The following is a 24,396-nucleotide window of genomic DNA, read 5'->3' on the forward strand; positions in this document are numbered from 1 at the left end:
GAGAGGGCGGGGCTTCAGGTTGCTAGGCAACATAGTCACTAAGCCCAAAGACTTCCCACCGAAACGGCAGAAAGTATGAGGCTGTGAGGACCTGGGATGGGGAGGCCTAAATGTTGAGCTGGTAGGTGGGCAAGTGGTTAGACAAATTTGGGGAAGAGCACTCACTCACAGGAAGTCAGGAGCTTCAACTAGGTTGAGAATGGTTGCTAGGGTTGGTTTCCTTTCCCCCTCTGAGCCATTCCTCTTTTGTCTCTTCTTCCCTGGGTTCTGCCCCCATGTCTTTGCCCATAAGGAGATAGGCCAGGAGAACATAGGCTTGTCTTCCCTGTGCACATATGTACACACAGATCCAAATTCAAATATACCTACAACACCATTCACATACACACTCCGACAGACATGTGTAAACACAAACACAAGATGAGGTTCTCTGCCCAAGGTATCATGAAGGGCCATGCCCTTAACCCTACCCCAACCAAAGACTAGGGATCAGGGAACAGGATCAGACCAGTCTCTGATGCTACAGAGTTAGGGAACGCTGAATGACCCATGACCATAGTGATGTGGATTGTGGAGCAACAATAGTAGGTAGGACAGTCCGTCGTCAGGTTTTATAGTCCTAAATTGGGTATACTCCTAAAACTGGAGAGGATCAGAAAGTCGTGACCTATTGCAGATATACACAGGGTCAGCTACCAGTTTAGGAATATGAGTTAGGTGGCTACAGGAAGTCCCATAGATACAGAGCTGGAGCCATAGTGTTCCCCTAAGTGGCGGGACATCCCCTTTTCTTCCACAGACCGGACCATGACGACCCTGGGAGTAAAGGGTGCACGGGAGCGGGCCAAAAGGAGTGCATATGGAGCTGGAGCTGGAGCTGGAGCTGGAGCTGGAGCTGGAGCTGGAGCTGGAGCTGGAGCTGGAGCTGGAGCTGGAGCTGGAGCTGGAGAGAAGAACAGGAAGGGCCCCAGGACTACAGAGCCTCTGAAGACAGGCTGGGCATTGACTCAGCAGAGGCTGGTAGCCTTGTCCCCTACACTACGCCAAGGCCACCTGCTCTTTGGCGACTTTCTTGACGATATAGGCAAGGTGGCCTCCATGTTTCCACGCGAGTCGGTAGAGTTACCCTACGACATGCCTGACCCGCGCACCTGGTCACAGGCATTAAACCTACCATCTGAGCATCAAAATCGGTTTCTGGGCCTTATTAAGGCCGCGGAAGCCCGGGGCCGAGTCCATGCCCTGCGGTTGCGCTACACCCGAATGCGGGTAGGAAGAAGGGAGAGGACCCAGTGCATCTTCTAAAGAGGGCCCACCCTGCGGGTGGAGGGAGGTACTCCTCTAGCATGCTCGCAGGGTTGCTCAGTAAACTTGGTTCCCAGGCAGAGGAAATCTCTTTGCTGATCCAGAAGCAGAGCTCTGCGCGCGCCGCCATCCGACTGGAACTGTTCCTACCACCCCAACTGAAGCCCACAAAGATCCCTGATCCTCTGGACCGACATGAGGTGTGGGGAACCCCGGAGACGGGTGGGAGGGTTCCGTGCCTCGCCACACATTGGCTCCAGCCTCTCTCTCTGCAGCGGAGGCGTGTTGAGACAATCCTGGAAGAGGAGGTAGATGGCAACATTTTCCCCCGATGACTGAGACCTTGGCGTTCAGAGACCCTACGGTTACAGTGGCTCCCCACCCTCTCATATAAAGTTCTCTTCCAAGGGTTCTCTGGTATTTCCCCCTCTTTTCCCCCTGGGCACCCACAGGAAAAGACAAACATGGATGCTGCCTCTTCTTCAGCGACAGCCACAGAAGCAAGGAGATGTTGGTGGGTGGGCATTCCTTTCTCCCAACAGCCTGCAACTGGTGCCCTTCAGGGCCATTAGATGTGGGAGGTTACTAGTGTGGAAAAGCATAGGGATGAGCCTGCCTAGACACCAGCACCCCCGGAAATCTGGGCTGTCTCCAAAGTTAGGGTCATTCCATCTGAGGACTGGGGTGGCATTCTGGGAGGGGGAAATGAGTGCAAAGCCAAAACTGGCCTTTGGAGAGTCCAGTTGTGCCCAGATGACCAACAGGTTGAAAATGGGGTGCTCTCTCCAAGGTCCCTGGATGGTGGGACAGAAAACTCACCCACTCCCTTTCACCGGAAACAGCCTCCTGTGCCCACTCATCCACCAGACACAGAAAGAAAGCTACCCATCCCATTCTGACCACTGGACTCTGAAAAGCCCCTCATTTCTGGGCAGCTCATCTTCCTCCTCTCCACAGCACTGGTTCTTTGCAGAACCTGTGGCCTCTTGGCCTCTTGGCTCCCAGTACTTGTCCTCCTTTCCAGCCCCTCTCCATCAGGCTGCACAGAGGTGGAAGCTTCAGGGAGATAAACAATTGCCTGCTCCTGCATGGGGGCTCCCACTAGCTCTGCATGAAACAGAGAATAGGAGGGAGGAAGAGATCAAAACTGTGGTCCAGAAGGCTCTTACTTGCTGATGGCCAGTTCTCAGGGCTCTGTTTCCTCAGCTGGTCTTCTCCCCCTGCACATGACCCTTCTCACTCTCTGGCCTGTTGCTGCCCTAGGCCTTGATCCAAGCCCAGACTGCAGCATTCACAAATCAACAGGAGCTCTCAGGAGGAGGGGAGGAGATTTCTGACAGTGGGAAAGACCACAGAGGCAGGGAAATGGTAGGTTTGTACACAGGTATGGACAGGGAAAAGGAGACAGTCTCTTCATCCAGCAATGATGGTTCCTCTCACACACAGATGTAGATCTCTAATGACCATCAATTATACCACATGATAGCCAGTGCTGGGCTCCTCTGGCCAAGCTCTAAACCCCAGAATTTTGTCTCTTAGAGATTTGCAAAGTGAAAATTTTCATCTACTTTGTAAAGTCATACCACTGTTTCACCCCTTCTGACTGTGTTTCTTCCTGAGGGTTACTGGAATGCCTAAGGTCACTGCAGTCAGTGTCCCACACAGCGAGTAATCCACATAAGTACTTCAGAACAGAGGGCTGAGAACAAAGACAAAGCACTCCAATGACACAGGAGTGCCATACCAAATATCAGACCAACTTAAGAGCCCTCTGGATCTGTACACCAGTGAGGGACTAGGTGTACAGCTAGGAAAGCCGGCATAGGATCCCTCTGTCCGAAGGAAATCTTGCAGGAATACAAAACCTGTGCCCCACGCACCATCAGGTGGGGCTTGTGAGGACCTAGGGGCACTGCTCTCAAGCAGAGTTTATTGGGCTCCAGTTCAATCCCCGCTGGCATCGCGTGTTCAGTGCTCCTGCTCTCCTTCCTGGATTTAGAGGCATTCTCTGTGCTTAGGGAAAGATGTTAATTGTGTGGTGAGCAGATGTAAGGTGGCAGAGAACAGGTAGACAGGCAGGTAAAAGGAATTAAGAGGAAAGCATACTGATTTCTACCCACGGTCATGCCCACACCAAACACTGCAGAATCAGGTTTGGTTTGTGGCCTCCATCAGTTACTCATCCATGACTACTGGGCTGCCATGTTCTGATCTGTGTACACCTTAGGAATATTATCTAAACTAAAGTAACTTCCTGTTCAGATGTGCTTAGCCTCTACCTTACTTAGGAAGCTGCCAGCGTGGCAGCCAAAAGGGTTCTGTGGTCAATTCATAAAGCCCCCCTCAGAGCCTGGGAGTCTCTCACCCATTGTTCTCTCTTCATCCTGGACCCCTCAGCATCATGGCAGCATCCTGTCTCCTCACCTTTCACCCCATCCCTTTCTTGCCTGTCTCCCATTCTAATCCACTGCAGTCAGTTCAGTTAGTCTGCCTCTGCCTCTGCCCCACTGCCTGAAGAACTCTCCTTTGCATCCCTGACTTAATATGTATGATGTCGTATGTGAGCATTAACAACTTGTGTGACTGTGTGTCCAGTGCTGGAACCACAAGCCCCAACGGACCACTCTAAACACTGGCCCAAAGCATGCTGGGATAATGAACTAACTCAATTTTGTACCCAATGACAAAGGATCTGAAGAGTTGACCAAAGAGCATGGCCATTTGTGGTAAAGGCTATCTTGGAGCAGTTTGAGAGTTCAGAAGGGACTCAACCAGGCCCCAGAAACATTCGGGGTGATTTGATATAAGAACCTGCTTTAAGCTGCAGTCCCTGAACCTCCCTTTCGGGCAAAGTTCGAATGCAGAGTGACAGACTCTTAATGCTACGTTACAGACTAGCCTCAGAAAGGCGAAGAGTCGGACCAGACGGGGCAGTACCACAGGCCAGTCCTTCCCACGGGCCTCTTCTAATCCAGGCGAGCCAAGTAGCACACAGGGCTCAGCTCTGGTGTCCAACATAAAGGCTGGGAAAACCCAGCTAACAAGAATGGAGCGTCGGCTCAATCCACTCTCTGTACGACTCACCCCTCAGGGTCACCATGCCACGCTACCGCGGGACGACACGCCAGCCGCGGGTGGGGCACAGGAGCGGGCGCGGGGCGGGGCACTGCGGGCGAGCAAGCGCTGGGGCTCGAGGAAGTCCCGGCCCCTCTCTTTGGGGAAGTACCGCGGAGGCGCCTGCGCACTGCGCCCCCTCCCCGGTGACCAGCGGGACTTCGGAGCGCGCGGGCGGCGTGACTCGGGGACGCGGCGGTGAGTGCGGCGCTGGACCGTGGACGGGCCCTGGCGATATAGATGCCGGCTCTGTTCCCGGACTTCAGTGACCGGTCCACGTGGATCTAGGTCGCAGTAGGACCAGAGCCCACCCCTTGCGCGTGGGGGAGGGAGAGCCGCAGCAAGGTTCCCCTTTTTCTTCAGCTCAGAGCGTTGAGAAGTGATTGCTCAAAGGTGGGGGCCGGAAGAACCCAGGTTTCCGCGTCTCCTGCCTGCTAGCTTGGTGGGGAGGGGCCAGACGAGACTCCGATCTGCCACCTTACCCACCCTTCGAGTTGGGTCCGCTAGTCAGTTGGCCCGGCGAGCCATAAGGGTGAATGCTGCATCCTCGGCCCCATCTGAGCGGGGACTCCGTGAGCCTTTCTACCTCAAGAGTGCCCCGGAGTACGTCTTGCTGTCTGACTTAAATCCCTACTGCTTTAGAGCACGCCCCTTCGGCAGCCAGGGTGGGGCCCAGACCGAACCTGGCCCTCCCGCCCCCATCTGCCTTTAGGTCGCTGGTGAGTTGGGCGCCATGGCGAATTCCTTAAGAAAGGGGTGGGGGCGCCAGAGACAGCAAGAGAGACCGTGAAGGGGAGACCAGCCTTCCAGACGACCCCACCTGCAGAAAAGCAGGAACTGGGTGGGGGCCTATCATTCCACAGGTGGGCTTGGGCAGCTGGGTTCGCCATGGTGAGAGGCCGGCCCTGCCATGGAGGTATAGGTAGGACAATGACAGTGTTGGATGGAAGTGAGAACGGATCCTGTCAGCCCTCCTCCCAAAGGTTATGACTTTTTTTTTCTGGAATTTATTTTTTTGGTCTGGGTGGGCTTGGGCATTCTTTTTGCTTCTGTAGGGCAAAATGGGCAGCCATTCACCAGGGAATTTCTATCCCCAGAGACCAGATTTGCTGAATCTGGCCTCTTAGCATAGACTTGGGAGGCCAATACCTGGGAGGCTTGGGGAGGAAAGAAGCCCTCCAATAGCTGCATGTGGGGCAGGACAACCCTGATTCAGACTCTAGGCTCTCCTTGCCGAGAAAGGAGGCAGTAGTGAAGAGCACCCTGGACGACATGGGTAGTCCCAACTGACCTTTGATGAGTGCAAGGAGCTAGGAAAAAGGGCAGGGCACCCAGCGTGCAGGCCCCATGTCCAGTCAGCTGACTGGAGATGGACCCCATGAGGGATGATGATCTCTACAGGGTGACAGGTGAGGGATGATTTTGAACAGCATGGAGACCTCAGGCTACCCCACCCCTTTTCCCTAGAAACTCAACTGCTGGAAAGTACAACCCAAGCTACTTGTGTGTCCTGACTTGCTAGCTTGGAGACTTGAGAACCCATCATCTCAGAAAGCCTCAGGTGGTGAAGCTGCCCAGTATACAGAGATTAGACAGAAAGAGGACTCAAAGGCCTCTTCTGAATGAAGGGCTACAGGAGGGTAAATTTCATTGAGAAAATGTGTGCCCCAGGCTGATGAGAGGAAGGTAGATAAAGCAGAGGCTTAAAGCATGGATGGCTTCCACCTGGACAGAAGTGGGCACAGGTCGAGGAGAGAGGAAACATTCAAAACTGCCTCCAAGGTACTGATTGGATGTTATCTGGGGAACACTGGAATTTGAAGTCAGTTTTCAGTGGCCTAAGAGATTCCTAGAACCCCTATGAAGGTATGGTCCAACATCAAGAATGATAAACCATAGGAAATTCCACTGAAGAGCCCAGGGCTCCAGCTAAGCAGTTTATCCTCCTACAATGCCACACGAGCTTCTTATCCTAGGGAGATAGATGGAAAGCGGGGTGAGAGTGGGAGTGTCTGAGGCAGCTAAGGACCAAAGAAAGAACCTTGTTCCCCAAGTACACACCTCTCATCAGTGCATACCCCATTTCTCACACTTCCAGGAGTCTTGTTCTGAGTCCTGGCCAAGTATTCAGTACTTCAGGCCTAGCACCCTGCAGTCATCTGGGTAGCATCTCTACCCAGCTCCCTAGAGGAAGGGAGTAGTCAGAATATCTGATACCCTCCATACCGACTTGTAGCTCCAGTCCCCTTGGGAGGGGCCAGGAGCCGGAAATCAAGAAAGAGGAACCCAAGTTTCCGGCTTCTCAGGGACTGAACAGATAGGGGTGTCTTAGAACCTTCTATGGAAGGCCCAGCTGCAGTAGCCCTGTCTCTGACTCGGGATTCTCCACATGGTGTAAGTAATCAGGCTTGGGGGAGAAGGCTGGGGCAGGACTCTGACCACGCCCTGAGGTGGGTGCATAGGTTATAAGGTGGGCCAGCATCACAGGCCCTCAGTCAGAATTCCAACCTCCTTCTTAGATCTGCCAGGATCCTATGCTGCGGTGAGGGTCCAGAGCTGGCACCACAGAATCTGGGCAACCCCCTCCACTCACCCATGCCCACCCCACATGAGGCTGAGAAACAGGTAGGCACCACCCACTTCTTGGGTTCCTGGACCCCTGGTGCTCAAGATATAACCTTGGGGACACAGGCAGTTGGGCACACGGGCAGAGACAGAGGGCCCAGTGAATTCTAGAGTGGAGGTTGAGGCAGCCCTCTCTTCCTCAGCACACAGGGCCAGAGGAGGCAGACAGGCCTCCCTCGATGTCCAGCCATGACGCAGCCCCCTCAGGACCTCCCAGTCGCAATCCCTGCTGCTTATGCTGGTGCTGCTGCTGTAGCTGTTCCTGGTATGTGGACCTTGGGGATACAGATTGCCCTGAGAAGACTTCAGGGTATTTGGGAAGGGGAACATGGCTCATGGGGAGCAAAGCCAAAGTATGTAGTCCTGGGGGTACATGGTTCATGAAGCACAGAACGGGTATGTAGTCCTGGGAGCAGCTCATATAGAGAAGTACAGAAGCATGGGTGGCATTTAGGGCTCATTCCTGGTCCCGTTCCCCAGACCTCCAGAGGCATCCAACAAACTACTGAGCCCCTGCCACAGCATCACCCTGCCCAGAGGCTGCTGGGCCTTGTGGGCTCATGGTAGTACCCAGATCCTCTAGGGTGCTTTGCATGGCTCTTACATGTATATTTGCCTGAATATGTCTGTGTGCTGCAGATAGACCTGGTGCCTGAAGAGCCAGAAGAAGGTGTCGGAATGAAATTACAAAGAGTTGAGAGCTAATATGTGGGTCCTGAAAATCCAACCAAGGGCCTAGGGAAGATCAGCCAATACTCTGAGCCGATCTCTCCAGCCCTCTAACGCGCAGTGTGCTGGGGGCATGTTATATTGCAAGAGCAAGCAAGTGGCAATCATATGGTGTCCATGCACTCACCATATGCCTGCTTATGCCACTGAGAGCTGCCCAGATCCTAGACTGTGTGTGTAGTAGGGACACATTTGAGAAGAGATTTAGATAAGGGAACAGCTGGCCCTAGGCAGAAAGGTATTTGAGATCTGGGAATGTCTGCTGGCAGGAATACAGAAGGTGGTAGAAGTTTGACCATCTTACAGCAATCTGGCCCGGCATAGACAGAGGGACCCAAAGTGGGGTCTGTTAAACAGCGAGCCGAGCCACCAGGGCTGTGTATAGATAGGCAAGACACAAGGAATGATGTGAATGGCAGGGCTCGCTGAACGCTTGAGCTGTGTTGTTGCTGAGAGAGAAGCCAGGCCTGGTGGGAACTGAATTCTCACCATAACTTTGGGAATGAGATATACACTCACTGTGCCTGCTGAGCACAGACTGACAGGGAGACGAGTCCCTTGGAAGCAGGGTTCAGGATCCAGGACCACATGGGTACAGACACCCTGGGGAGGCTCTTACATCAGCCAGAGCCATTGTTGATATTAGGTCTGCAGTCTGGATTTTTCAGTGGCCGCAGGAGTGAACTGGAACTAGGTTGAGGAGTATGGTTATACCTACCCAAAGAAAGGGAGGGGTGCCAGGAGCCTGCAGAGTCTGACTGCTGACCAGGAAAGAGGGCACAGTGGTAACCAGAACAGCAATCTGCATAAGCCACTTCAGTGGGGGTGGTGGTGGGGGATGGGACAAGAGGATGTGAAGAAGGTTCACTCTAGGAGCTTCCTTCCTTGTAACAGACTTACTGGTGCTAGGCACCCACATGCAAAAGCATACATATAGCTTAGTGGTAGGTAGAGAACCCAAATGCAGAAGGTAGAGCCACTTTTTCTTTGCACTAGGAACCAAGAACGGCAACGAGCTTGGCAGGTTTCTCGGGAAAGCAAGCTGCAACCCCTCCCCAGCTGTGAAGTCTGGTGAGTACGGCCACCATTGTGTAGGCATGCATGTATGTGTACTTGTGTGCATGTCTCAGGCCTGACATGGTCTGGCCCTAATGCCTGCAGCACTCCACCAAGCCCTGAGGAAGTACAGAGCTGGGCACAGTCCTTTGACAAGTTGATGCATAGCCCCACGGGCCGCAGTGTATTCCGGGCATTCCTGCGCACAGAATACAGTGAAGAGAACATGCTCTTCTGGCTGGCTTGTGAGGAGTTGAAAGCAGAGGCCAACCAACATGTGGTGGATGAGAAGGCGCGACTTATCTATGAGGACTACGTGTCCATCCTGTCCCCCAAGGAGGTGGGCCAGATGCAGGGATGAGTGGGGGTGACCTGGGGAGGGCACCGCCCCTCCCCCCTGACCTTGGTGCCTGCCACACAGGTAAGCCTGGACTCCCGTGTGCGAGAAGGCATCAATAGGAAGATGCAAGAGCCATCGCCACACACATTTGATGATGCACAGCTGCAGATCTACACCCTCATGCACCGGGACTCGTACCCTCGCTTCCTTACCTCCCCCACCTACCGCTCTCTATTACTCCAGGGAGCCCCACAGTCCTCTGAGGCCTAGGTCATTTGTCACACAGATGTTCTACTCCCATGGGCAGCCTAGGGGCTGGCCCTGTCCAACTTGGCTGGAAATAGATTCAGTCCCAGTGGCAACTGCAGGGTTCTACTCTGTCCTACCCTGCTCCTACTGCCCAGGAAATGTTCTCATGGAGAACACCCTTTATGCCCACAGGTTTATAGCAGGAGAACTGTTACTCCCTGAGAACCAGATGTAGGACCTCAGAGTCAGACTCATATGAAGAGCCCATTTATATTTTATATATCAATTAACTTTAAAGTTGGAAATATGTCCTTACTGTATTATCAAAAAAAGAGAGACCTTTCACATTCATGTGTACTCCTCTACATTCCAAAGACATGAAATTGTATTCTGTATTTTTAAAAAACAGAAGCCTCTGTTTATCCCACAACTGGGGTAGGAGGCTGAAGAAAAGGATCACCTACCAAACCTACAGTGTGCAGACTCTACAGTGTGCCACAGGTACTACTGCAGGCCCTGCTCAAGGTATGGCTCTAGGAACCAGCCTCAACTCTACAGTGTGTCAGCATCCAACAAAGGCTTGAGATGCAAGTAAAGATTGTGGGAGCAAAGCTGTTGTTATGGTCTTTCCAAAGAAGCTAGTCACAGTGTCATCTTAATCTTACTGGTCCAATAAAACCAAAGCTCCTACTACTTTGTTCTTCCAAGTTGCTAGAAGCTTCAGCAATTTGAAGCTAGAACTGACCTCAGCTCAGAGACCATCGTCCCCCATGAGTAAGCAAAGTGAAGGCAACTGGGTCCTTAGGCTGCCACGCCTGGTGAGAATGGGTGAACACAGGGCAAGTTCTTGCACCAGCACACATCCAGCATGGTGGGACATATACAAGCATTAGCAATATTCTAGAATCATATGAACAAGTAATCTCTCCAAACATTAGGGAAGCTCTTATCTATAATACTGCCTCACACCAGCTTAGCTCAAGTGTTGTCTGAGCCCAGGGAGGAGAGATCTACAGCAGTGGAAGGACAGGACCCAGCTGAAGCCTTGTGTTTAGCCCATTAGGAGCAAGAAAACATTTAATAATGAGGTAAAGAGGGCAAAAAGTGCACACCAGGTGGGCTGGAACGGGGCGTGCCACCTTCAGGGTATCTCCAGAGAAGCTGTGTCCACCAAGAACATTGAAGGAAGGACAGTGTTAGCCATGGCCAGGGTTACGTCAGAAGGGCTCAGCAGAACTGAAGGAAAGCAGAGAAATGTCTGGCCAAAGCCCCACATGACCCGCTAGGGCAGAAATAGGATAGGCTCCATCCCAGACTCCCAAGCGGCTAGCCGAGTACAGTGCACCACCCCCACCCCCCACCCCTGTTCCTACTTCAGGCCCAATATGCATCAAGACAGGACTGGAAGCAAGCATTCGGGGCCCACCCACCTACCTTCCATCGATTCCCACACTCGTTGCAGACAACATAGGTAGTCATGGGCTCATCGGAGCTACGGGTCTGCACCTGTATAGGGTGGGTGGCTGAATCCCTGGCTTTGCTGCCCTGATCTGGGCAGTACTGGTCTTATACCCCCTGATTTCTATTGATGATTTGAAATTGCCCAGTGACCTACATCAACCTTCTAGAACTAGACCTATGGAGGAGGTGGATTATCATAACAGAGGCCTTTGTGGCCCTGAACAATTGTGCTCAGTAGAGTCTAGAATGTTGGATAAGTGCAGGATTCCCAACAGGAGGGTCTATAAAGTAAAAGGATCAGCAGAGATGCCAGTGGCCTTGGCTATATTGGAGACCCAACAGCAAACATTATTCCACAAGCCCTAGAGTTGTCTACCAGAGAGATCATCTTAATTTAGTCCCTTCTTCCCAAGCCCCCTTAGAGTCCATATAGCATTCCCAGAGTGCCTCAGCTTCCACCTCCATAGCAGGATCTGAAGGTCCCATAGCTACTGACAAACAGTATATTATACTCCTATCCCTACATGCTGGGCATGGCCAAGCTACCTAGCCTTTGCACAGAGCCTCAGACCAAAAGTAGGGACATGGGTGGTATCCAAGAAGAGGATGGGCGGCCCCCAACCTGCGTGTAGGTGCAGTTCTTCTTCCTGCACTTGTTGCAGGTAAACAGGTCGGTCTGCGTGCCACCTGTACGGGCCATCTGGTGCTCACGGATGGCCTCCTTAGTCATGGCCTTTCGGATCTCCTTCAGCTCATCACTGGCCATCTCCTGATAAAAAGGGCAAAGTTTTCAACCGACAGCTCTGCAGAAGCAGTCTGCCCCAGCCCTTCCAGTGGCGCTCACCTCTGACGTCATCACAGCTATCTGCTGGGGTGTGATGGCACCACACAACACATTCCGCCGTAGGCCAGGGTTCTTGGCATCTTTCAGGTTAGAGATTCGGCTCCGCACACGGTTCTTGTACTTCATGTCAGTGTTTCCCACGTCCAGGAAGATGCGTGCAGGTGTTTAAGGACCCACCTGAGGTTTCTGAGCTCCAACCCCCTCCTGGGAGTCATATGGGGAATGTTCTTCCCAGGCTCATGGAGATGAATCTACCCACTCAAGACCTGTGGGGGACCCAAGGGCCTGTGGTGCTCTGCCTTCTCTAGGCCCATTCCTGTTTGAGACCCAGATCTATCTAATAGGTAGTCATAGCCCATTTATGGTCCAGGAAAGGTCAAGGGACCACCCAGAAAGGGCACTGGGTAGCCTACCAGTTGTGTCCAATAGCTACAGGAGACGTACAACTCAGTGGAATGTAGACTCTATCAGAAGCCCTTGACCCTATATACCCTGTACAAAGGATATACTCCTCGATCTGAGATGACAGATGCTCACAGTTCACACCAACGGCCACGTGGTCGTCTGTAAGAGGGAACCCTTACTTGTTTCCCCCACTGTCTTTTTCCATCTGCCACCCCTCGAAGCTAAATAGAACACTTGCATTCCTGGGAGACAGTTCCCAAGACGCAGATGTTGTGGTGACCCCAAAAACCTTAGCCTCTTTGCTAGGTCACCGTGAGCTAAAAAGAAAAGCTGCCTCTCCAGCAGCTCTGAGGCAGACAGAGGCCCAGGCCACCTCGTGGGTCAAAATCCAGATCTTGTAACACTCACGGTCAGTTTGCAGGGCCAAAGTCAGCATCTCTCGGCATTTGTTTCGTACAGCATCACAGGTGATGGGCACTTGGGGAAATGTAGTGATCCTCGGAGTGGATGGGGTCCTAGGTGGGTCTGGCTTCTTGCAGCTAAAGAGACAAAGCCTGCTGGACTCAGATTGAACCTGCTGAGCTCAGTTGCACATCTCCAGTAGCTGATGATACTTCTGGATGGTCCCTGACCTTTCCTAGGCCACAGGTGATCCCCAGAAAAGCAAATATAGATACCATGCTGACCTCCGAAGTCTATTTGCTCTATCCTGACAGACCTCCAACTAGGCTCAGTGACTTCATCTATCCCTAGTTCAGCCTAGAATGCCTGTGTGTTATGTCTCATCAGAGTAGAGCATTGGCCAGAAGGTCTACAGTGAGTACAGATCACTCCCTAAGTGGACGTCAGCTCCTCCACAGTCAGTGTCTGAGCAACACTCCATGCTCAAAATGGGATGAGATATTCTTGCTACCTCCAGAGTGCTTCCTAAGAGGCCCAAGACATGGGCCATGCTGTGAATCTCTCTCTACTAATGGCAGAATTAGGCAGATAATTCTAGTTGCCGGGAGTAAAGATGAGATGGGAGGTCACCCAAAGTCCAGGCTTACTGTTACAGGTAGCCCCACTCAACACAAATGAAATTGGGCAAGATTTCCTCACATCTGGGCCCAACACAAGACTTGCCCAAAATTCATGCTGTGCCCACCAGACTCTTTCCTCACACCACCCCTGGAAATCAGCAGCATCAGGTGACTTTCTGAAGCAAAATCAACTATACTATTCAGCTCAGGATATAACATATCAGGAATGCTACACTGGAGTCCAGAGCTTAGCCTGTCATTGCCTCAGCCCAGGCTAAAGTAGTCTCTCATCTATAGTCTGTTACTACTAGTGCTCCTAGTCTCCATGGTAACTGGGCTGTCCTGACCACCTTTAAAGCAATGGTGTTGCCACAGGAATGTGGAGATGAGAGCTGGGCTCACCTCTAGCTCCAGATAGCATTTGCATAAAGGGACCCATTCACTAGTCCTGATGAGTAGCAAAAAGATAGGGTTTGAGGAAGTAGGCAAGGGGCTCTGGGGCTGGGCCAGCTCTGTTGGATAAGAGCTACTTAATGAAGGTCTCAGTGATGCCAGTGACAGGCAGACACAGCCAGACATCTCAGATGGGCATGAAGGAAACTGAACAGTGGGACAGTATCCAGCATGAAGCTGACAAACCTTGTAAAACTCACCCTGGAGAGGGACCTTCCCTCAGGGCAGTAACCAGGCAAATGCACACCAGCCTCCTCTTCCCAGTGAGGAAACTGAGTCAAGAGGCATAAATGTATGTACCTGCCTTCAGGTTTGCTACCTGAGATCTGTAGTCCTTGAGGCATCCTTTGAGGATGATGTAGGCAAAGGTGTGCCCCTCCCTTGATTCCTGGATTTGCCATCAGAAACATCTGCCATTATCAGAAAACAGATGGTGTAGACTGGTCAGAAGCAGGCAGCCAGGTAAGGGCCCAGCCTCAGCTTGGCCATTATCCTTTTTGCTTAAAGCTACTTGACAGGCAAGGTGCCAAGAGGCTACAGGACCTTCCTACTGGTCCCCAGCAAGTCCACCAGCCTCTTTAGGACAACACCCCCCCAAAAAAAGCAAGCTGCTGTAGGATTCATCAAGGCCCAACCAGGCAAAAAAACAAGCATATGCCTCATACAAGGCTCCTTCTGAAAACATGGGCAGAACTTTGCCCAAAGCCTCAACTAGGTACCAGGGGACCAGGGCATGTGACTGTAAAGAGGAACAGGCCCTGGGTTGTCTCACAGAAGTAGACTGAACACAGAAGACTGCCTTCCTAATCAATAGGACCATCTCTGCAGCCTAGTAGTCCACTGTCCCCAGAAACAGTTGCTGTCTGCCTAGCTACTCTCTTGCATAGGTAGCGGTCCCATTCCCCTCCCCCTTCAGCTGGAGCATCCTGCCTGGACCTCCTTTTCTGTTGGCTTCCTGCAGCCTGAAAACCTCCTCTGCAGCATATACCCTTGTCTCAATGATCATGCCTCCCAGGCCATCACCTCCCCCATCACAACAGATGACATCCATCTTCCATCATCTTCATCCACATCCAGCCCAGGGATGAGTCCTTTCTGATCTATGTCTGTCATATCCCACCATATATAGTTTCAATCAGGGTAGCAGAGCCAGCACTCCTATGCTGTGCTGACCAGCAAGAGCTTCCCTTTACATTCTGAGACTCACCCAAGAGCTTCTTCCAGGACTTGATGAGGGACTTGGCAAGTGCAATGAGCTCCTCGTCTGAACTCTGCTTGCGCAGAGCATTGACAGACATCCCAACACGGGTGGACTGCAAGACAAGTGGCCTGAGTCAGAGGTGGAGGGGCCTGTTCCAGAGGTGGATCCTCACCAAGGACTCTTGACTCCCACAGTGGACAGCTGGGGAATGGCAGGGACAGAAAACATCTCTCCCAATGGCTATTTGGGACCCAGGGACCTACCTCCCACCTCTCTTATCACCAGAGAGAATCAGAAATCCTCTCCTTAGAACAGTTGTTTGTGCCAATTAAGCCATGTGGGAGTTAATATAGGGAGCCCTGTTAGGACAGGAAGTGCTTACCTGGAGCAAGTGCAATGTAATAGGCATATTCTTCAGCTCCCGCAGCAAATCCATAGCTCCCTCCTGAAAGGAAACAGGATGTTCATAAAGGACTTTAAACCTTAGTGGATGCTGGGTAGTGGTGGTACATGTCTTTAACCCCAGGATTCAGGATGCAGAGGCTGGTGAATCTCTGAGTTCAAGGCCAGCCTGGCCTACAGAGTGAGGCCAGGAGTTCCAGGATGGCCAAGATTACACAGAAACCACTTGTCAGGGGGCATAGTGGACAATCCCACTTCTTTGTCATCACAAGGGGGCAACTTACATGTCAGAAAGAAGCCACTCCTCTACCCTGAGATTCCCAGAGCACTGCATACCTGTTCCTACATCACAACAGGGGCTTTTTACTGCTCCTGCCACTAGGGCAGGCATAGAGGCAAACAGCTCAACAGCGCTCTCCTCAAAGATCAGGGGGTTTCTCACCCTGCATCTATGGTGATCTCCAGACATCATGGTAACTAACCACAGGAGGACAATGAACAAACTACAAGAGAAAAAAAATGCCCCAATTCCTGCTCAACATGGAAGGACATTCACAAGTATAGCACAGGTTCTTTAACCTTGGTCCATCTATGCTGTGGTGGGAGAGCAGCCTCTCCTCAAAGTGCCGACCCATCAGGGCAGCACTACTCCTGGGTACTGTAACAGACAACCCTGGCTGCCTTCCTCTGCCCTAGCTTTCCCCCAGCATCTACAGGCAGGCTGCACCTCCAGAGTAGGCAGGCTCTTCCTGTTCCTGCCTTAAAACCTTCTACTTAAACTCTCAGGAATCTCTACTCCAGCCACAGATTTCCAAAGTCACAGCACCATAGCCAACAAGGTTTATCAGAGGCACAATTATTGCTAATTGAAAACTATCAAACCTGGTGACACAGGCCTTATCATCTCAGACACTTAGGAGGCTGGGGCAGGAGGATCAAAAGTTCAAAGCTTACCTGAGTTTCAGAGTGAATTCAAGATTAGCATGAGCATCTTAATGAGACCTTGTCTTAAAACAAAGTAAAGAGAGGTCTGTGTAAACACAGCTGTCATAAAGCACTCACTTGGTAAGTTTAAGGCCCTGGGTTCAATACCCACTATCAAAGGGGTGGGCAGGTGAGTTGACTCATCAGGTAACGTTGCCAACAAGCTGTACAACCTAAGTTCAATCTCCAGAGCCCAAATGGTGGAAGGAGATAACCAATTTCCAGGGGTTGTGCTCATATTTACACACACACCGAGATAACAAATGTAAAATAAGTAATTTAAATATACAAAGGGAAGTTTTTCTTAAAGCCAGCACCTACAAATCCCATAGTCTCACTTTTTATCTCTTTTCCAAACTGGCCACCACCCTCCTCCTAGGTACTGTAACAGAAAACCCTGATTTTCTTCCTCTGCCTAAGCTCTTCAAGGATAGGCAGGCTCCTCTGGTTCCTACCTTAAACCTCTCACTCTGCTTAAGGCTGCTCTTCTCTCTACCACTTCCAGGTTGTATTCAAACACCTCCTTCCTACAACTGAGACAGCCTTTTCTTCTAACACCCAACACTATTGTGTTTGCTGCCCTCCAAGTTTCCACTATGAGCTCATTTGTCTTTATATGCCACAAAGAGGCAGAGAAAAACCAACTCATCCAGCAGTGGTAGGGGCTGGGGCTGACCCTTCAATCTGTGTGACTTATCTGCTCAGGCTGCAGCCTTGTTTCATAGCCCTAAGTTAGTAAGCTGCACACCAATCAGCCCTGAGGTGGCTGACTTTCCTAAGAAGACCTGATCCTTGGAGCCAGGGGCATGCATCCACAACAGCCCTGCACTCCCATAATGAAAACCCAGACAAACCACCAGCTGTTCCAAGGAGCCTCTCAGACTGCTGGAACCTCTGCAGGTTCCCTTCTCAACTGTACAGTCCTATCTGTGGCCTTCCATCCTTACTGGGTCTCCCTATGAATTCCCATCCTATCTCTGCCACCCTCATTTCCAAGTTTGTCATTTGTGCTTTAACACTCTTACCGGAAAGAAGCTCCAGCAAGCCTCTGCAGCCCAGGTGATTGCAAAGTGGGTTCTGTTTCCAGTATAAAGGCTTATGTAGGCACTTAACCTACTTCCTGCTTTAGACCCCAGCCCTCCAACACCTAGAGCAATCCTGCTCATCCCCAAAAGCTGTCCTGCAGCCTTCTACTTCAAGCACAGTCCTGGGGAGGCTGTACAGACTCATGACTCAGCCACTATCTGGGCTGCCCTAGGAGCGGTGCTGCGGATGCTCTGGAGTCACTCAGTCTTAAAGCCACCTCCTAGTCCCTTCCCACCCACGGAAGGCAAGATTGCAGGTGCCATCATCCCCTAAGGATGCTCCTCAAAGGCTACGCGCAGGTGACCATGGTCGGAAGGCAGGCTGGACTGCCAAGCCCACACTGGCCTGGGGTCTCAACGCCACAGGCTCAACTGTCTGCGCAAACCGACTTGCTGTTGCCTGAGGCCTGACTAAGCAGGGTTAAAATTTATTAAGAGAAACCTGGTGCTGAAGGGTGGGGGGCAGACAGGGGAGACAACGGCTGGGCCAGGGACGCCCGCGGCCACCGCTGGGCGACGAACAGAGGGTAGCTTTCGGTCAACGCGGCGTCCATTGCGAAGCGGCAGTCCCAGGACAGGGTGGAGGGCGGGCCTGGGCAAGGGGTCTCGACTGACTGGGCTAGGTATCACTCTGCCCGAGGGTAGGCTCAGACGGTCTCCGCGGAGCGGGGCCCCAGGGTCCTGGCGGCCCGCGCCCCTCACCGCGTTCTTCCTGGTCACCATTTTGTCCAGCCTCCGGGCGATACGAGCAATCTCTTCCTCCTTGCCCATCACTACCTCTGTGGCGGCGGGTTGCGCCGGTTGCGCCGCCCGGCCTCACCTCGGCCACCTCGGCCGCCGCCGCCGTCGCCTAGATCCGCGGTCCAAACCTCCGCCTGGCGGCCGCGTGCCGCAGAATAAAAACGAGTCCCCGCCCCCGGGACCACAACTCCCAGACGACTGCGCGGCCTACGGCCTGCGGCCTGATTGCCCGCTGGAAAAGGTAGTTCCGCAGGTGCCTCCGCCGGACCACGGCCCCAGGAGCCCATCAAATGCCAGGGAGAGGGAGGACCTAGAGGAGGGAGGAGGACAACCCTACTGCGCTCTGGTCTTTATCTCAACCCATCTGAGCCGCTTGCCCTGGCGGCCCGTCGCGCCGTCACTAATGCACTTAGATCGCCTCCACTTCCGAGAGCCTCTCAGCTCACTCCACACACTTCACTTGGTACCAAGCCGAGTTTGGGGGCTTTCTTGCCGCTGCGCAGGTGGCCCGGGACTCTGAAACGGTTTCTCCGCAAGAATTCAGGCTTTAGCCAAGCAATGGAGGCTCATGCCTTTTTAATCCCAGCACTCGAGAGGTAGAGAGTCAAGCAGATCCCTGTGAGTTCAAGGTCGGCCTGGTCTCTACAGAGCTAGTTCCAATACATGCAGGGTTACACAGAGAAACCCTGTCTCGGGGATGGGGGGAACTATTCAGGTTCTGAAGTCAACCTAACGGTATAAATCCCAAGTTCTGCACATTGCTCTACGTCTCAGTCTCCCAACCTGTGAAGTGACAATGACAGAGGCTGCGATCAGGAGCCTACGATTCATATTTTACACTGAGAACAGGGCAGGGTACTGAGGCAATCCGCTACTGAGGCATTACCTCAGGAAGACTCTAACCACGTCCAGGGAAGGGAGAATGGTACTCTGCTCTTCTTCTGTCCTATAGATGGTGGCAGGTGTGCTGGTACTAAAAGTCAATCTGAATTTTTTGTACCCAGGAGGCCAGAGTGCAAATGACATACACAAATGACCTAAGCTGACCGTTTTAATCAGTTATGACATCTTTACCATAAGAAAAAGGCATGGAACTTCTTGAAGGCAACAAAGCTTTTCCAGAGGTGCAGTGATGGCTGAACCCAGCTCTCTAGTTTCATACCACCTCTCATTCTGCCCTTTACTGGGAGCTGTGCCCTTGCTCTAAGCTAAACCCCCCCAAAAAAAAATCTGGGAAAGGGAACCCTGTGCTTGAGTACTGAATTAATGCTTTCAGGACCCTACCCCAAGACAGACAGTAAGAGAACCACAGGGCCTTCAGCCATGCTGTGTTTGGCTGATGACTTGACCCTATCAAGGGACAGCCTACTGAGTAGTCCCAGCTCTGACTGGTCCCAATGATGAGCAACAGCAGCCTGTAGGTGGCAGGAGCCACCCACAGATCTGCTCAAGAACAGGCTCTTTCCTGAGTAAAATCCAGTAGATCACCAGCAGGGGAGCTATGTCACAAGAAGCCAGATCAAAGGTGTGTTCAATCCGGAGGGGTCCTCACTTGTGGGGTTGGTACTCACCAGCCAGATATTTCCACATTTCAGCCTTAGAAAATTCCAACCTTAGAAAGCGCAGTTGATAGTATTTTGTTTAGCATGTAGGAAGCCCTGGGTTCAATCCACCGTACTGCATACAAACCAGGCATCACAGGTACGTGCCTGTTCTCTCAGCACTTGGGTGGTAGAGACAGGAAGGCCAGGAGTTAAAGGTTATCTTCAGATATGTATATGAGAGACATGTTTCAGAAACAAAAAGTCCTGATCCCAGATCCTACAAGAGCTCCAAATCGAACCTTCTGGCCCTTGATCAGAAAAGTCACCTCCCACCCCAGATTCTTCCCCACCCCACCCCACCCCCATACACCTTGCTGACTTTCAGAGCTTTATCTTCAGTGGAACCTCCCCACCAAACATCTAGACCATAGATTCACCCAGGTGTTCGCTCCAGTGTGCTGTTGTCCTCTATCCTAGCCTTCTGAAGGTGGTGGAGGACACACCTGCCTGGGTTTGGAGATAAGTTTCTTGGACAATGTGATACCAGGTGGGAAAGAAGGCTTCTGGGAGACAGCCTTACCTACCTATATTGTCCAATCTACTACTGGGGGCTTTCCCAAGTTCCCAGAACACCTAGATGAGGTATCCTAACAATTCACCAACGGCTTTTGTACCCAGCCTTCCTGGGGCGCACACTCCCAATATTTCTTAAGAGTCTGCCCCTGAAGTGGATCTCCGACTTCAAGAGTCCTCAGTGAGCAACATAGCCCTATCCTAGGGACCCTGGGATAGAGATATCCCAGCTTGAAGGTCTGAAAAGGACAGGCAATGATCTAATGAGATAGGATCATGGGACATCCCCAGGGTCTGCCCCACCAGGCCAACTGCACCTTTGACCCAAAGCCTGCCCTACCCCCTTCCTCAGTTCAGGAAACATCGGAAGCCCAAGCCATTTATTTTTCTATTTGTGATCCCTGCCCCCCATCTATGTCTGCCCAGAGCTGGCCCTGACCCCAGTGGTGGCCTGAATGCTTCCCCTCTGGCCAAGGCAGGGCGGTGGTGGGTGGGAAGACTCACACTGCCAAGCTCACACGGAGCCTAAGCTCCAGGAGGTCCTATATCCTTGTCACCATATGATAGTCCCTCCCCTGCATGCAGTTCTCAGGTCTTCTGCCCATCTTGGGGGTTGCAGATCTTCACCATAGGGCTCTGTGGATCTACAACCACAGCCAATCCCACTTTAGGCCCTCCTTGGACACTGGCTTCTGTGGTCAGACAAGGCAGGGACCAGTGACAGATAAAAGGGTCTCCAGTATTATGAGGTAGAAAGTGGAAGAAAGAAAGAAAGAAAGAAAGAAAGAAAGAAAGAAAGAAAGAAAGAAAGAAAGAAAGAAAGAAAGAAAGAAAGAAAGAAAGAAAGAAAGTGTAGATGGATACGAGCTCTCTGAGCCTCTCAGTCTCCTAGACTACAGAATGGGAAGAGCCATAAGCTTATGGAAATGTCTGCTTGGAAAGTCCCCCACCAGCCCACAGCCTGGCCAGGACCCAGCTTCCTCCCCCAGAGGCAGTGTTAGGGAGGCAGGAGACATCCCCTAGAGGCCAGTGAGGCCTTAGCTGCAGGCTTGCTCTAACAATGTGCTTCCCTGACACAATTCCCAGAAATGCTGCCCCCCTCCCCTGCCAGCCCGCCAGCCTGGCGGCCACTCCACCCTCCTACCCTGAGGAGCCCCAGGCAGCCAGGAGGTCAGAGGCAATGGATGAAGCATAGAGGTCTGACTCAGAGGCAGCAAACCTGTGGAATTGTCCCGCCATCCTGCAAAGACCAGCCTGGACCAAGTCAGTCATAGCTAAGCTGCTGCAGAAGGAAAGCTATGCTGGACCTGTAGGATGCTAAGTCACTGAAAAGTATTCCCAGATCTCATTCAGAGGAGAAAGCAAAATCCTTCCAGGCTCCACTGGGCCTCTTGGCCCTCATGCTTCACTCCTGCCCTTCCATACATACACCTGCTCCCTTTTTTTCTTCAGTGGCTTTAAACAGCTCCCCATCGGTGTAGGTAGCATGCTACTTGGATGGTTTCTTCACGGTTCTTTCAGGTTTGAGCTCAAAAACCACTCATAAAAAAATAGATACTGATATAGCCCCATTTTCATGCCCAGTAGTCTTGATATTGGCTTATTTGAGGATTTATTGATTTTTAACCTTTCTACTTCAGAATGGAAACATCTTACAGCAAGGATTGGGGTTGTTTGTTCTTTTCCAATTTCCTATCTCAGAAGACAATCTGGTGCCAGCAGGGGGCTCAGTACCAAAATAATGAATTCTGTCTCTGAACAAAGGAGAGTGGAAGTCCCTAAACATGGCCAGCTGGGTCCCCACCAAAGCTACTTGTCAACAGTCAGGAAAAGAAAAAGGAGAAAAAACAAAGACGAAAACAAAACATAGGAAGCTGGGTGTGATATTAAACCTACAATCCCACAACTCAGAAGTCAGCCCGAGTTACACAGAAGAGTTCCAGAGTCATCTTAATTTGTTTTCTTTGTTTTTGTTTTTGAAACAAGGCCTCTACATAGTCCTGGCTAACTCACTTCATATACCAGGCAGGCAACCATGCCCAATCCAGTAAACATTTTTTTAAAAAAGAAGGAAAATACCCAGGCAGTGGTGGTGTATGCCTTTAATCCCAGCACTTGAAAGATAGAGGCAGGTGGATCTCTATGAGTATCAGGCCAGCCTGATCTACAGAGCTAGTTCCAGGACAGCCAGAGGTACCCTTTTTCGAAAAACTAAAAAAGAGGAGGAAAAGAAAAAGAAAGGAAGAAAAAGAAGAGAGGGAGAAGAATGGGGAAGGAGAAAAAGGAAATAGATGTTTTTCTCTGCTTTAGTGTCCTTTTATCTTCATTTCCCAATCTGTCAAAGCAGGGAGGGGCCAGCCTAACAGGGCAGGGCATTCGGGATGGATACCTCGCTCCAGTAAACTAAGAGACCCGCGATTGCCTGCAGTTAGCCCACCTTATAGGCAAAGTACCACCAAGGGGACCGACACACTCATGAGAACAAAGACAGTAACATCCACAGACCCAAGCCAGGCACCAAGGGGAGAAAAAAAGTAACTATTTATGTAAAGACCGGCAGTCCTGCGGTGTGGGGGCGGGGCCGTGGGTGAGGCCAACGGAATGGGCGAGAGTACCGGCCAGCAGGGGTTGGGGAAACTGGACAGAATGTCTGGCGCCTCCTCGGCCCAGTAGGTTCTCTCTGGCCCGAAGGCCAGCCTTCCTTCCTGAGCGGCTGTTTCCTGGCTCCGCCCTGTTGTCGCCACGGAAACCCATGAGTAGCCCAGCAGCCCAGCCAGGTTCCCATGGAGTCCCTGCAGAGCAGGAGCCCTGTGTTGCTGCAGAGACCCAGACACTGTAGGTGACTACTTTGAAGGACACAAGTTAACCATGCAGCCATCCTGGACCAGAACACTTCAAAATGTAGAACAGCAGCCCCATCCCTCTCTCTGACAGCCCACCCGGGTCTCATCCAGTCACTCTAAAAGTGGACAGTGCCTGTGATAAGACCCTGAAAACCCACATGCTCACCACAGTATTATAACTCTGAAATTCTGAAATATCCTTCAAAATATATCTGACCTCTGGCCCACCCACAGAAGCTCCTCCGTTGCATATTGGTTGCTCCCAAATCTGCATAGCACTCTGGTCTGCCATTATCCATGGTGACCCTGCAGTAATAGGTTGATTTGCTTCCCCCGTTCCTACTGTTCCCACCCAGCCCTCCTGGCCAAAGGGCACAGAATGAATGAGAGTCAGGCCATCTCTACACAACCACACGAGTGAGCATCATTCTTTAACCTACAACAGCTACCACTTGGGCTGTACATGCCACCCCTCCAATAGCCTAACATTCATCCAACGTTCCCATTCCCACCATGCTCTGGGTGGGACCCTTTGGCTCCATGACTGGGAACTAGACCTGTGAACTTTACCAAGAAACCAACATTTGAAACTGCTTCTACACATTTATGCACCCATTCATATTGCTTGCTGCATGTACCCATAAAACCAAGGCAGCCCCTGTCTCTAAATATGCCCTTTCCCAAAAGAAAGGTTTCAGAAACCTAGCAGAATGCATCATCCTAGGACTGAGAACAAAGAGCTGAAGGATTTGTTAGGCTAGGGCCTAGCTCATCTAAACCAAACCTGAGAGTCACATACTCCTGATAGTCTAAGGCATCAGACTCTGCCAAAGGCTGTGACCCCAGGATAGAAGTAAAGGTTGACCCTAGCTTCATATTCCCCAAAATCCAGCCACCAGAGCCTGGGAGGCCAGAGAGATTTGGAGCCAAGAATGGGGTACAGAAAGGAAGGCCTGAACCAGAAGAAGCAAAGAAGAGCCATCCACCTGGAGCTCCACTGCCCTCAGACAGGGACCCCACCCCACCCTTTGGGAGTGGGAGGGTCCAAGCCCTGCAGGACTATGTAATTGGTCCCAGCCTCACTGTTGTGCTGCAGCCAGAGCTGTCTGGTGGGAGCCTGGGAGGTCTGTGCCCAGTCAGTACTTGGGAGGTCTCACCACCCCCAGGCGGAGCAGAGCCAAGCCAATCCCCCACCATAGCCACCAAGGGGACCTACCCAGAATCCTTTGCAGGCCTCACAGAGACCTGGGGTCCAGGAAGGCTAAGGAAGGGGAGTAGGTATAGGCAGGGAAGATAGGAGCATAGGGTCCACTAAGCTAGCCCCATACTGGCAGGAAAGGTTTGCCCTATGATTCCAACTTTCTGGGGGCTGGGGCTATAGACAAGCTCCTGTCATGAGTAAGTGTCCGTCTGAGCCAAG

The 24,396-nt window shown here is 51.8% G+C and overlaps 3 protein-coding genes across 8 annotated transcripts; 2 read left to right on the forward strand and 1 right to left on the reverse strand.

Annotated features, from left to right (window-relative positions):
• Positions 1–53: 53 nt before the first annotated feature.
• On the forward strand, positions 54–1,707 carry Lkaaear1 (LKAAEAR motif containing 1). Its single transcript, XM_085828730.1, has 3 exons — positions 54–73; positions 800–1,269; positions 1,383–1,707. The coding sequence occupies exons 2-3, from the start codon at positions 808–810 to the stop codon at positions 1,638–1,640; spliced, it is 720 nt and encodes a 239-aa protein (XP_085684856.1). The 5' UTR covers positions 54–73; positions 800–807; the 3' UTR covers positions 1,641–1,707.
• A 2,782-nt stretch (positions 1,708–4,489) lies between these two features.
• Positions 4,490–10,189, forward strand: Rgs19 (regulator of G protein signaling 19). Of its 4 annotated transcripts, none has more exons than XM_021155389.2 (6): positions 4,490–4,617; positions 6,939–7,044; positions 7,188–7,309; positions 8,770–8,844; positions 8,935–9,169; positions 9,251–10,189. In XM_021155389.2, the coding sequence occupies exons 2-6, from the start codon at positions 7,015–7,017 to the stop codon at positions 9,437–9,439; spliced, it is 651 nt and encodes a 216-aa protein (XP_021011048.1). In that variant the 5' UTR covers positions 4,490–4,617; positions 6,939–7,014; the 3' UTR covers positions 9,440–10,189. The 4 variants fall into 4 exon arrangements, with proteins under 4 accessions (XP_021011048.1, XP_021011050.1, XP_029330332.1 ...); XM_021155390.3 differs by lacking the exon at positions 4,490–4,617 and adding an exon at positions 4,627–5,138; XM_021155391.3 differs by lacking the exon at positions 6,939–7,044 and having other exon boundaries at positions 4,561–4,617.
• A 258-nt stretch (positions 10,190–10,447) lies between these two features.
• Tcea2 (transcription elongation factor A2) lies at positions 10,448–18,156 on the reverse strand. Of its 3 annotated transcripts, none has more exons than XM_085831360.1 (10): positions 17,978–18,156; positions 15,187–15,249; positions 14,811–14,916; positions 13,923–14,013; positions 12,537–12,667; positions 12,231–12,287; positions 11,724–11,878; positions 11,502–11,648; positions 10,853–10,924; positions 10,448–10,654 (listed from the first exon to the last, which is right to left on the reverse strand). In XM_085831360.1, the coding sequence occupies exons 1-10, from the start codon at positions 18,044–18,046 to the stop codon at positions 10,646–10,648; spliced, it is 900 nt and encodes a 299-aa protein (XP_085687486.1). In that variant the 5' UTR covers positions 18,047–18,156; the 3' UTR covers positions 10,448–10,645. The 3 variants fall into 3 exon arrangements, with proteins under 3 accessions (XP_085687486.1, XP_021011169.1, XP_029330330.1); XM_021155510.3 differs by having other exon boundaries at positions 18,096–18,138; XM_029474470.2 differs by lacking the exon at positions 17,978–18,156 and adding an exon at positions 17,718–17,958.
• Between the last annotated feature and the right edge of the window lie 6,240 nt (positions 18,157–24,396).

The sequence above is a fragment of the Mus caroli genome, unplaced genomic scaffold (assembly GCF_978045245.1).
Source record: "Mus caroli unplaced genomic scaffold, Mus_caroli_1 scaffold_2, whole genome shotgun sequence".
NCBI classification, from domain to species: domain Eukaryota; kingdom Metazoa; phylum Chordata; class Mammalia; order Rodentia; family Muridae; genus Mus; species Mus caroli.